The 14,660-nt window shown below is 39.3% G+C and overlaps 1 protein-coding gene across 6 annotated transcripts in view; it reads right to left on the bottom strand.

The window, feature by feature from the left end:
- The window catches only part of LOC124788667 (tyrosine-protein kinase Src64B), a 244,445-nt gene that overhangs the window by 44,701 nt on the left and 185,084 nt on the right, over window positions 1-14,660 (bottom strand). For all 6 annotated transcript variants that reach the window (XM_047255946.1, XM_047255944.1, XM_047255948.1 and 3 more), the window contains 2 exons: window positions 8,160-8,324; window positions 1,688-1,947 (listed from right to left, as the gene is read on the bottom strand). In XM_047255946.1, the coding sequence (XP_047111902.1) occupies window positions 1,688-1,947; window positions 8,160-8,324 (425 nt within the window). The remainder of the gene's footprint in view (window positions 1-1,687; window positions 1,948-8,159; window positions 8,325-14,660) is intronic.

Genomic DNA, 14,660 nt, shown 5'->3' with positions numbered 1-14,660 from the left:
TCAACAAAAATCTGATCTGTTTATGCGCTACTACTTCTCTGTATTTTGGTTTGGAACGTCATAGTTGAAGAGTCAATTAAATGAATAAGAGATGTGTTTCAATTGCCCCCCCCCCCTCCTGCTCCTCCTCCTTTTTATGAACTGTATAGAACTGAAATGGTTGCATTTTTGTAAGGTTTGTGCATTCTCAGGTACCTACTGGCTGATTCCACATCATTAACGAAACATAACTAACCTATCTAAGCAGCTTCTCATGTGCTACAGTGAAGAAAGATATGATTTCCCAACATGGACCACCACAAAGGATAAATCATGGGTTCATCACAAACAAATTTATTCTAAGTGATGCTCCATGGAGTTGAAGAATCCCTCCTCCCCACTAAAATAAGCTCAAAGCAATACCAGTGGCTTGCAAAGTTGGGCAGCTGCATTTACAGACATGCAGGTCATCATACTGCTGAAATTCCAGCCTCATAGACTGTTAGTGCCACAATCCATAGTACCACTCTGCAGTAACTGAAGCAGGTCATATACTACAAACAACCTGGACTCGTTGACAGTGGGCATGATTCTTCTGACAATGCCCAACCTCACAGAGCAAGAAAAATAAGGAAAAAATTTCACTGGGAATGCTGGGAACATCCAATGCACAGATCCAAGTTATCCCTCAATGACTTCCATCTGTTTAGACTGCTTAGAACCATCTGGATAAGCTACACTTTGAAGACAATGAGGTGACAATTCTTTGTTGCAGGCTTTCAAGGCTTTGTCGAACATTGGTAGAAAAGTTGAAATTTACAGGAGGAGTATGCTGAAAAGTAAAATAAATTTCAAGCTACATCATTTCTCTGTTTCGCAATTTGTTAACAGTGGGGCATTTAATAGGCGACCTTTTTTAATAATAATTTACAATAATATTCTACAAAAAAATTCTAATCCAGATACCTGTTTGTACTCTTCGAGTCAAGTAATTTGGGTATGTTTTATTAAAATCTTGTCCACCTCTGTAGCTGGATGGTCAGCATGACAATGCCGTACAGAGAACTCACATTTGATTCCTATACTTCTAGAGATTTTTCCTTGGTGGGAAGACTAGAATGGGGTGCACTCAGCCTCATGATGCCAACTGAGGAACTACTCAACTGAGTAGTGGCGGCTCCTTGTCATGAAAACTGACAATGGCCAAGATAACAGTGTGCTCTCTTTTCGTTCTAAGTTCTACAGAGGCTGCCCTGCTAACACTCAAAGAATTAGTCTCTGTAGGTCCAAGGATAAATTGGAGACATTGACTTTTCCACAGCTGAAGTATGTTTTCTTGGCTGCAAGATAATTATTCGAAGCATCTAGAGAATTATGATATGTCAAATGCGTGTTCTACACTGTGACTTCAATTTGGACACTCTTCTAGCAAGTCAGTTTTCAATCTAATAATGAGCTTGTGGCTACAGAAAAGCCAAAAAGTCAACTGTCTATTTGACACTGGATGTGATAAATCTGTAGAGGTAGGATGCATCTGTAGAGTTTGCAAAAAAGGAGGCGCGTAATGTCAGTTACGTATTGTCTGTGTACTACGGCAAGTTATCAAAGTTTTAAAAGCTGTGTCCTTAATATCTGCAATCTTTAAATCTACACATAGGAATAAAAAGACATAAGCAACTAATTATTAGACACCACAAATGTTCTTTACCTGTGCAGCTATGTAGATAAGATCACCAAATGGAAGTTTTCTACCTGGGCCATTACGAAGAAAATCTAAGAGGCTTCCATTGCACATATATTCCTGTACAATATACACAGGTTCTTCACGAGAACATACTGCATATAAAGCCACAAGACGATCATGCCTAAATTTCTTCATTATAGCAGCTTCTTGCAGAAAAGCACCTGTTGACATTGTTCCTGGGCGCAACGTTTTCACAGCAACTTCAATTGCATTACGCCATTTACCTGAAGAAGAGAAGGATGCATTAAAATAACTTTAAAGCAAATATTAGGAACTTTTTGGTGTCTGATACTTAACTTAAAGAGTGAAAAACAGAGAATTCGTAATTCAGTCATACTCTGAACAGACAACAGCAATGGTTGGTGAACTACCTCAGTTCAGTCTAAGACCTACTCTGTTTTTCAATGTCAGTGTTTCTGATACATACATCAAAACTAAAAATCTGGTACAAATGCCATACTAAATATCAGAATACTATGTTAAATATTTACACATAAATTAATTGTTGATGTAACCTTGGCTCAAGTGTGTATTTTTATTTTATTTTATTTTTTGACTTAGGTTAATTCCAGATTGTGATGCAGTGAGATGCCAATAAAAAGCTTATTTTCTTTATCTTGTTACCTCAGATTTGCCGGACTGGTGAAACTGAAGTCAGAAAAGAATGATACTTGGGTAAGTTTTAGAAAAATGGTAATGGATGGACAACTTGACCACAACTTTATTGATGGAAACATACTGGAGTAGTGTATAGCTTTTCAGGTAACCCTCAAAATAATTAAATACAAATCATTTTAATATAATACAGTTTTAAAACAGACTAAAAGTATAGAATAACATAACCTGGCACGATACAGATTCCTAACCACATACAGATAGTCTTGAAAATTTCTGCTTGTGAATTTTTCCTAGCTATGACAATGTCTGTGAAATTTAAAATGAAAAATGTGGGGTGCACTCAGTAACTTTTTGATGGGATTACAACAGAGACAAGTGGTAAATTTCAGGTTCACTTCAGTTTCTCTTTGTGAAAGTCAACTAGTACATGACTAACTCCTATATATATCTTACAAAAAGACCATGAAGGTAAAAATTAGATTTGAGCTGACATGGAGAATTGCCGGCAATCATTCTTACCATGAAACATTTGTGACAGAAACATAAAAAGGGGATACAGCAATGGTACACAATGTACCCTCTGCCGCACCAGACACGAAAGCGAGTTACTATTGCATTGCCATGCAGTTCTGTGCTACTGAAGTCTCTACATCATTGGGAAATTCGTTTAAAATCAATTGCAAAATTTGTACCTAACAAGCAGACAGATGGAAAAATGAAGTACCCTTCACTACACATCAGACAAAAAGAGCATATTAATAACCATTGTCATCCAGTTCTGAGTTATGCTGAAAGTTTCAAGTCCAAAGCTCATCAGGGTAGTTAGTTTAAAACCATTTGCGAAATTTGTACCAAACAGACAGATACACAGACAAGAAAGCACTCTAATAAAATACAGTGAAACCCCGCTTTTACACTTTTCAAGGGACTTTAAAAACTGATAACTGTATGGGAAGTAGGAACATTTGATTCAATTTCATATGTCACAATCGATGTTTTTGAAAGCCTGCAGCTGCCATTCATTATTTAAATAATGAAATACTGCACTAGTTACATATTTTTTTCATGCTTAGGATGACGCATTTCAAGAACTTTTTCTCATTGTCAAGTGCAAATATGTAAATAAGTATTTTGTGTGTGTGCTTGAATGTGTTTTATTCTGTGTCTCTTGCACTGGTTATTAGGTACTGTGCCACATCAGTTATGCAGTAAACCCCCCCCCCCCCCCCCCCCCACACACACACACACACACACACCCCTATTTTCTATGGAAACATTCCACGTGGGAAAAATTATATATAAACACAAAGATGAGGTGACTTACCGAACGAAAGCGCTGGCAGGTCGATAGACACACAAACATACACACAAAATTCAAGCTTTCGCAACAAACTGTTGCCTCATCAGGAAAGAGGGAAGGAGAGGGAAAGACGAAAGGAAGTGGGTTTTAAGGGAGAGGGTAAGGAGTCATTCCAATCCCGGGAGCGGAAAGACTTACCTTAGGGGGAAAAAAGGACAGGTATACACTCGCACACACACACACATATCCATCCACACATACAGACACAAGCAGATATATATACAAATACTGCACTTGACAACGAGAATAAATTCTAGAAACAAGTTTTGCTCAGCATGAATAAAATAGGTAATCGGTGCCCTGTTTAAACTAAAAACATTTGAGCAACGCAAATTGAATGACGGTGTCAGCTAGCACTCCAAGTGGCCATATCCCGAAACACACTAAATATGGTTCGACAAAGGTGTCACGATGATCACAACAATCACGAAACTGCATTTGCACAGTAGAAACATTTTAGAAAAGGTTGCGACTGGTCACGATATCTTCATTTGAATGAACCTAGTTACTCCCCATCAGCCACCACGCCAAGCAGAGCTTGGTAGTGGCGGGAGATACGGAACGAATTGTTCCAACTTTCTCACGTTTACTGGTTCCAATCCACTGAGTAGAGAGCCCTGGTGTCAAAAAACTTAGCCATGTAATATTTGTAAACACTACTGGATGGCCAACATCATACAAGCGTCATTTGTTCTCCGCAAACATTTTTTCATAGTGCGTAAATGGTGGGAAAATTTTAAATATGTTCACACAAAATCGGGTGCAAATTAACATTGTGGGCATGGGAAATTTGACGGGACCGATAAAAAATGTCGTAAACGGTGGGAAAACATTAATTCCGGGAACGTAAAAGTGGGGTTACAATGTATGTCAGATACATAGACAGAAACTTGAACCCAGCTATATTACCTGCACCTCATTTTGTCACACAACAATTTAGCAGCCACTTAGTAGCTAAATGATAAACATATTTTCAAAATATTCAAAAGACAAGTGATTTTGATCCAAGCTCTGTACTGAAAGTCAGTTATACAGGGTGTTTATTTTCAATAAAGACACTGAAATTTCTCTAAAACTACACACCAGATCACAAAAAGTTATGATTCCAATTTGTTTGTCTCAGAGGGGTACATCCAACGATACCATATTTGACCCACAATTCCAAGCCGTGCACGGGTGGTGGGAAGCCAACTTTGAAATCCTGAATCGGAATCCTGGGTTTTTACTTCAGATTATAATCCTATGGCAAAATCAACATACATTTTGTCTGAAGTATTTTCTTTGCTTCACGACAGATGGTGCTGTAATCAGAGGAATAGAAATGCATACACAATTGCAATTTATGACATGCTACTCAATGACCCTTGAATATCTAATGGCATGTGGGATCCCACCTCCATGCTGCAAGAGCAGAACAGGCCAGTATTTCACAACTTCTAATTACAAACCCCATTCATAATGTTGTAGTCTTCTGACATGTCATAACAGGCAGTATACTGTGACCGGATCTATTGTATCATGCACACGTACAACAGATAGCAGCTCTAAACATTGCAATACTTGCACTGTGGTTATTGCCTGCACACATACCTATCATTTGGAGAACAGATGTGCAACAGGACAATGTAGGAGAAATGTTGAGGCTGCTGTTGCTTCGTATGCCAAGAATTTTCCAGAGGAAGCTTGCTCTCATTTGTTCTTTTACAAGGCTGTGAACACCTTTATGTCTGATGGCAGTTTACAGACTGGCAAAAGGAAACGAAGCAAACATGGTACAGGAAAATCTAATGAAATAGCTGTACTAGTGGTAGTGCACCACAATCCATGGATAAGCATGCGGCAATTACATCCATTTCCATTATGTCCGTAGGTAGTATTCTCACAATATTACATCATCATAAATGTTGTCCTTACCCTGTGTCACTGCATCAACAACTTCATGGGGCTGATTTCTGTAACTGGATAATGTTTTGTGAATGGGCACATCAAAAATGCAAATGATCCCCACATTCTTTCCTGAAGCCCTATTTTCCGATGAGCCTACATTCACAAACCATGGTAGTGTTAATGGGCATAACATGCATTACTGGAGTGTAGGCATTCCCCACTGCTTACAGCAACATGTGGTGTGGAATCAGGGTGAAAAAGCTCATTGGTCCATATTTTATGAATAGCAAATTGAACAGACCCAAATATCTAATATTTTTGGATCAGGAACAACTGGTACTACTGCAGGATGTTGCCCTAGAAATTCAACAACATATGTGGTTTCAGCATGACAGTTGCCCAGCGCATTATGAAATTGAAGCACGGAAGATATTAGACCGTGTTCACACTTGTGTGTGGACTGGTAGAGGTGGCTCTATTAAGTGGCCCAATAGGTCATCGGATTTGACATAACTGGATTTCTTTCTGTGGGGATATTTAAAAGATAAGGTACACCAGCAAGTGCCAACAGGTCATGAAGACATGGTCAACCACATCAGAAATGTCAGTGCAAACATTCCCGCCAATATGCTTCTGGCTTGTGTATAGTCATTTGAAAATGGATCACAGTGTCCACTGAAGTTGGCAGTACTACGTTTGAACAATTACTATAATTGGAAAAGTAAAGTAGCATTCACCTAGAGCCATGGCCACAGTGCCATATCGAGTAGTCCCCCGTTCAATATGTCGGAGGAATACAACATTGGGAATGGGGTTTCCAATTAGAAGTTATGAGATAGTGGCCTGTCCTAACATCACAGCACGGAGGTAAGGTCCCAGGGCCATTGAGCAGTGTGTTGTAAATAATGATTGTGTAGTTTTCAAGATATTTCAATGTCTTCACTTAAAATGGGAACCCCTTATAAGTATAAACATAAAACTGTCTCCTGTTGCAAGGTTATGTTGGCTGGTATGAACATGAAGTTATGTTGGCTGATATGAACATGCTATCTCACAAGGACAGATAGAGCAGAGTTACTAACTTCTGTACTGTCAAGTATTCATGTTTAGGGTGGCACCAAAACAGAAGTAACTAAAACTCCTTTCAGGCTGTGTAAAACCACATTTTTTAACACGATGTGAGAAAGAGAGGACCTAATACCTCTCTTATTTCTGAATTTTTCCCCACACTCACAGCAATATAACTAGTGCTGCAACCCTACAGTATCCAGAGTGTCTTATATGTAACCCTACAGATAAAAGTCACAATGTGTGAGGTCTGGAGACCTGGGAAGCCACCAGCGATGAAGTTCATCTTCCGCTCCTTCTCTTCCAATCCAGTGTCCTGGAATGGCGTCACTTGGGTAACGTCAGATGTACTTAGAGACTTTATAAATTGTTGTATTTGTTTCTGAAACAGAAACTATCTGAGAACATGAATAATTCCATTTATCACAGCATGGATGACTCCTGGGATCCAAACAGAGGATTCCACAACCTGGGGTGTTGGCTCCAATGAGAAGCACGAAATTATCTCTGTTGATCTATGCAACATGGCAGACACATACAGACTTCAGGATCATTACTAATGTTATAAAATTTTTACTGCACACACATGCATGTGGATGTCATTTCTTCTTATAACACACATGAGGTGTGCCAGTTACAACCTGTGTCTTATCATGCCTTTTTGTCTTCTCCGTACACTTCCCATGGTAGCGAAATTACAGTCAATATGAATTGCTATAAACTATTGTGGTAGGCAAGTAAGAAGGCAACAGTATGATGTGTTCTGCACAGAAAGGTGTAATGCATTCTGCACAGAGAGAAATGGCATGTACTTTGCAGTATCACCATTGTGTCCTCTATCTCTATTCCACATCTCACACTGCAGCCATTATCTACCCTGGTAACTGATGATGTTGTGGTTAAGTGTTACATCAGTCCACTGCTTCTGCTGCTGACTCTACCTACAAAATGTTATACGCTAGTAAAGCGACCGCTGTCACTTATTAACATTATACGTATCGTGTTTGCTTTATGTCATCCACACTGAACACTACATTGGCTAAGCACCTTCACTATACCTAAACTAACAGTATGATGATGCTATTGGGCAGAGTGTCACATGGTACACTGATGGTTGCCAAAGAGTATTACCCTACAACCTGCCTTATATGGACAATATAATAACTGTTCAGCTTTCTGCAAACAAATGGAAACTGCACTATTGCAGGCTCATAAAATATTTCAGTGCACCCAGTTATTTATGAAATCTAATGGTGAAACATCATCATCATTGTTGATCAGTAACTTCTGTTGGCAGAACATATTGCTCTATGTCTGATAGCTGCAAAAATTACTATAAAAGAAAGTATGGGAGCTTTAAAGGGGTTACATTACATTTGTGAGTTCTTTGTACATATACATGCTACTAAAAAATACCAAACAAACAGATGCACATTCAATTGAATATTACTGTTATTCCTATTACTTTAAAGTTTGTGGTTAGAATTGATGGATTATACTTACCATACCACACTTCTCCAAAGTTACCACGTCCAAGCTTTTTAATAAGCTGGATTTCTGATCGATCAATTTCCCACTGGTCCCTTAAGTCTGGAGATAAATCCCATATTTGAGGTCTTGGTTTAGGACATGGTTTTGCTAACACATGACAAAGACCAAGGGCATTTTCTGCAGAGGACAAAAAAATTGTTAGTAAAGTGATACCAGTGCACAGAAGGGAAAAAAGGCACATATTCAGGACTTATTCATTATCCAAAGGTTACCTACCCTACACTTTGAATATGTTTTACTCCTCAAATTACCACGGGAATGATTATGGAACATAAAAGACTAAATATAATGTTGTACCAAAGGTAATTGCCACAGAATGGAAAATTGTCACTCCTGAGACAGCACAAAGGCTGAGCATGAGATCTGTTCTATATCCTCCCCACAGCTAACATAATTTACACAAACTATTAAGAACTGCTGCTAAGACAGTCTTTGCTGAACCATAAACTACAGATCTAAGTCAAGTTGGAATCTGACAAATGTTGTAGAGCTAAGAATCAGCTCTTTTTCTCACTTTTTTCCACTTAGGAAAACTAAGTGAATTGAGAGCTTCTACAGTCAGTTCTTTTATATGCAAAACCAATTTAACATTTAATCAAAAACATGGCTCAGTAACCCCACTGAATCTGTAAAATTCCCAGGTGTGTAATTCTGTTGCTCCTCATGTGCAGTTAGTGCAAGTAAAATAAAGACATTTGTTATTCAGAAAGTGAGTACAGAGGAACTTATGTCATTGACAGTTAAAGCAATGGATGCTAAATTTAAAATAGAGTACTGCAGAATGTCACTCTACTACTCAAACTCATAAGGTACTGTAGTCCCAAATGCAAATGTAATAACTTCCCAAGAGATAACAAAATATGTAGATTACTGACACCAAAATAAGAAAAGAAGTCTTTAATCAAACAATGGAAAATCCAAGATGGAATGTACAATATTATGAGAAGGAAAGTTGCAACTCCTTATAAACATTTGGCTAAAAGTATCAGTTATGAGCTAACAAAAGTTTGAGGTAAACTCCAAAAAAAATACACATGTTTTGAATATTACACTCAACATCTTTAAGATATTCACATTTATATTATGTTATCAATTTTGGCATTATACAGTGTGGCCAGATACAGTCTGAAAAGCTTGTAAGGGTGCTGCAGGGTAGACTGGGCTAATAAATAATTGTTAAGTAAAAAATCAAACATGTTGCATCATTTCCAAGTTAATCAGCATTGAAGTTAGCCAGTCAGGCCACTGCAAGCGTAATTCACGCATCCCACCAGATACAATAATTAGTGTCAGTGCACTAGACTATTCAGCCTTTGGCTTGGGTTTGATACCTACTGCTGTCCCATGACCAAATTTTGTATCTTTCTCTTGTTCGGTTTTAGGAAACTGAACGAAGAACATGTTTGGTGACACTATCTCGGGAGTGGGGGGTGGGGGGGTGGGGGATGTTGCCTGAATTTGTGTGCGCAATGGCCTGATTGGCTAACTAATGCTAAATAACTCAGAAACTCTGCAATATATTGATTTTTCTTAACAATTATTTCTCAGCACCAGCTACCCCACAACACCCTTACAAGCTTTTCAGAATGTTTGTGACCACCCTATGTAACTCTGTCCTCAAAGACCTATACAGCTGTCCAAATCAATCAATCAATCAATCATGAAGTACACTGCTCAACTTAAATAGAATACACATAGATGACAATCTGTGCAAACCACTGATCTGTGTGTGTGTGTGGTGGTGGTGGTGGTGGTGTGTGTGTGTGTGTGTGGGGGGGGGGGGGGGGAGGGGGGGGGGGAGAGAGAGAGAGAGAGAGAGAGAGAGAGAGAGAGAGAGAGAGAGAGAGAGAGATTTATACATTTATACATGGGTATGATAGTCCATGATTAGATCTGCTTTCATATAGCAGTAGGATTCCAAGACCCATCTAGAAGACTTTTCTCAATAGGATTTTGTTTTTATTAACTGTTTATCAAAAGCGGCCTACTATATACAGTGTATGAAGATAGTTCAATGTATGGCCAAAGTCAGTAATAACTGTTTTAATACTAAAAATGTGATCTTATCTCGAATATACAGGAAGTGTATACTATTAGAACTATTAAAACCTCATATTCTCCTTCTTCACTTACATATACATACATATGTAGTACATGATGGAGGGTATCTTGCCACACTACTAGTAATCTAGTAATTTCCTTTCCTGTCTCAACTCACAAATGGAATGAGTTAAAAGTGACTATCTACATGGCTCCATATGAGCTCTAATTCAACATCTACATTTATGTGATTACTCTGCTATTCACAATAAGTGCCTGGCAGAGGATTCAATGAACCACCTTCAAGCTGACACCCTACCATACCACCCTCTAACAGCACGCGGGAAAAACGAGCATTTAATTTTTCTTTGTGAGCCCTGATTTCTCTTATTTTATCATGATGATCATTTCGTCCTATGCAGGTGGAAGCCGACAGAATGTTTTCACAATCAGAGGAGAAAACTGGTGATTGAAATTTTATGAGAAGATCCTGTCGCAACGAAAAATGCCTTTGTTTTAATGATTGCCACTCCAATTCATGTATCATGTCTGTGGCACTATCTCCCATATTTTTGTGATAGTACAAAATGAGCCGACCTTCTTTGAACTTTTTTGATGTCATCCATCAGTCCCACCTGGTACGGATCTTATCTTCGTGGTCCTTAATTAACTGCCCCCTTTGTATATAAGTCTGTCTGACCTTCATTTTCTTTTATGCTGAACAGGTATCTACACAGAGTGTACCAAGAGGAATGATCAATATTCAAGGATATGACAGGAATACTCATTTGAAGCAAAATAATTTGTATGGACATATGCCCTATTCTGAATAGTTTCCCCTAACCACCACCATCTGCAGTAACTTTGTCACATGTCTCCCACTTTGTTCCGTGTACTTTATGCTCCCACTTCTCTCTCTCTCTCTCTCTCCTCTCTCTCCCCCCCCCCCCCCCCCTCTCTCTCTCTCTTATTATCTATTACCTCTACCCCAATCCATTCCTCTGCTCAACCGCTTAACTCCCAATGCCTGCACCAGTGTGAGCTCATCAGTGTCTTGTTCCATTACAGGTTCTCCCTACCAACTATCAGCCATCCTTACTTACACCACTCCTCTTTCCCCTCCACTACTTCCTCACACTCACCGCCTGTCTTTTCTCACTTGCTCCAGGGGACAAATTCTCACCACAGTTAGGCTGCTGTGCAAGAACAGTCTCACTGTCAAAGACAACAGAGCTGTCTTTTTTATTCTTTTTTTCCTTCTTTACGTGCCTGTGCATCGCTCAACACAGCACCTATATGGCACATGGTTACTTTTCATCACTGATTTATTCACTGATTTATTTAAAAATAAAAGTGGCCATATTTTATCAAGCAATAAAGAAATTCTACAGGATGTGAAGGTGCAAAAATACTGAGTGCAAGTGACCACAGACCCATAAGATGAAGAGCTTAAGCATCTGCTAAGTTGGTGAGTTGGGGGGGGGGGGGGGGGGGGAATTCAGTAGTCAGGAAGTTAGAAATATGGTTTATGAAAACTTATATAAGAGCTAGCCTTTCACCCGCATACACAAACAAAACATATATTGCATACACATCTGTTCTTCCCTATCTCTGTCCATCTCTTCCTCAACCCCCTCCTCGTCCTCCCACTACCTGTGCTGTGGTACTTCTTCCTCCATAATAAGTAGCATGTGACCAAAATGGTTTACAACTGATCCAAAGGTTGAGGAAGAGACGTGCTGAAAACACACACACACACACACACACACACACACACACACACACACACACACACACACACAAAGAGAGAAAGAGAGAGAGAAAGAGAGAGAGAGAGAGAGATTTATACATGTGTATGATAGTCTTTTGCCTGTGGCATCAACCATGTACACATATGGCACTTATATTCCTCACTTCTACTTCTCCTCCTCCTCCTCCTCCTCCTCACTATCCCATCTCCTCCCCCTCTCTTTCCTTTTTCACCTCCCTCTTCTCCTATCTCTCTGCTCATCTAGCCCTACCTCTCTCTCCGTCCACCTCATCCTCCTGTCTTTTATCCACCCATCTCCTTCTTCCCAATCCCTCTGGTTCTCCATCTCCTTCTCCCCAATCTCTCTGGTTCTCCATCTCCTCCTCCCCAATCTCTCTGGTTCTCCATCTCCTCCTCCCCAATCTCTCTGGTTCTCCATCTCTTCCTCCCCCTCCCACTGTCCATACCCTCCCCCCCCCCTCTTCCTTTTCTACCTGCCCACTATTTCTAAATACCTTCCACCTGCCTCCTGCATTTCCACTCCTCTCTTACCATCTCCTCCTCCTCCTCCACCTCCACCTACTACCCCCTCTCTCTGAACATCTCCACTTCTCCCTCTTTGTCTGTATTCTCCTAATCACTCTCTCTGTCCAATTGCTCTACTCCTTCTCTCTGTCTGTCGCAGAAACCATCCAAGATCTAGAGATTGTGTGTTTATGGATTTCAGTGTCCCGATTCTTATCTTCCAGCACATGAAATTAAATCTCTAATCAATGCTGAAGCCTAAAATTCTAAATTAATGTCTATCTCTTCAAGATAAAACTATGATTCTAGTGACAGAGTGTATACATCGACGAGGAAAAATAATTCCCAGATTTTTCCCGGATTTCCCAGGTAAAAATACACTTTCTCCCGGATGAAAATACACTTTTTCCATGTTAAGTAACAGCATACTTTTCATTGGAACTGTAAAACTTATCAATCCTTTCAAAGGTTGTGATTTTATACACTGGCATAGAATTTCGTGGCACTTTAGAAAACAAAACTCAGGGGAAAAAGCACGCTTTGGAAAGATGTCTGATGTGCAACAACATGTACACTGCATATTTTCGTATTACGAAAGTATAAATTCAAATTCTACCAAACACCACATGTTACTTTCCGAAGAACTTAAATCGAGATTGCAATGTGCTTTTGTAAGCCAATCATAGCTCGTGTCAAGTGATCTCGCCAGCTGATGACGGCGGATATTCAGAGCACAGGACATGTGATGTAGTCAGCCAACAGCAACATCAGTGTTATGTAGCGCAAACACACAACTGGGAAAAGGTAATGGTTTAAATTAATACACGTAGTGTTGCTGCAAGAAAAGAAAGGCTTTTACGTATAATATTGGTCTCTAAGATTAATAAGCTGCAAGAGAAGCTAAGCTTTCACACATAATGTTGATCTTTTTTGCGCATGTTACACTTTAAGATACATCACACAAATGTGCCAGTAAAATTTTTAATGACGAAATAAATGTCTGATCTTCTGGGCTCGAAAATATTCTAAATGGTTGTTGTCAAAGATCTGATTTTTGAATGAGAGTCAAATGCTCTGTGATTTAAAAAATTCATCGGACATTCGCACACAGAGTTCATCTTGCGTAAAAAGAAATTTACTTTGAAAGTAACGCTTTCCGAACAACCATTTGGAATATTTTCTTGTGACCTGTTAGAAATAGATTCGTTTCAGCAGTTGCCAGAGCGCGCCAGAAAACAGGCGTCGCCGGGCTTGAGCAGATACAGTGAAGCAGGAAGCCCGTACGTTCGTACATGTAAAACATTAACAGATCTTACATTATGTCATAAAAGAAACAAGACATTAGAGGGTACTCCAAGAGCATGGGAATTTTGTGAACCATAATTCGGCTTAAAGTGCACATTCAAATGTCCAGATTCAGATATAAATTTTCTTGGAGTACCAGTACTGGATTATCTCATGCTTGGTTCTTCATTAAGGCATAATCCCATACGTGCTAGAAGATGAAAATGTGAACTTGAAATGCAGTGAATAGTTGAAACTAGCCAATAGTGTGGAATTAAACACTTCGTTCAAATAAATTGTCTGCCTCAACAGAAAAGATTTCTTTAACAAACCGACAAAAATAACTTCATTGTTCTGCAAGGCGATTAACGATTGACTGTCAGACAGGTGGAACTAAAATAAAATCTGAAACTAATTACATATTTTAGCCTTCCATAATTATGTGAATGTATTTTAATTCACTTGATAGCTCTCGGCCACAGATATCAGATTTGTTTTCATTTGACATGAGAGCAATAAACGAAGAGGAAACAGCAAAATCACTTAACATAAACACGGGTCACGTGTAAAACATGTTATTTGGTCTTAAGTGTGCCAAAGGGCAGTGCCACGCCTCTTCACACAGCATTCTTCCATCGTACGTTTCTGTATTTCGCTCTGTGGAATTCAGACATGTCATATTTTGTAATGGGTGCCATCAAACTATATTCATGCCAGTGGAAATTAAAATGTCCTGTGGTACCTCTCCTGCTCCCAATTGGCCCAATTGGCATAGTGATGGAGTGGATGCAAGGAAGGAGATAGGTGGATGAATAACAGGGATAAATGAAGGTTAAGCACGCGGGTCTTAGAGG

The sequence above is a fragment of the Schistocerca piceifrons genome, chromosome 3 (assembly GCF_021461385.2).
Source record: "Schistocerca piceifrons isolate TAMUIC-IGC-003096 chromosome 3, iqSchPice1.1, whole genome shotgun sequence".
Classification (NCBI taxonomy): Eukaryota; Metazoa; Arthropoda; class Insecta; order Orthoptera; family Acrididae; genus Schistocerca; species Schistocerca piceifrons.
This window is presented reverse-complemented; position numbering and strand designations above follow the sequence as displayed.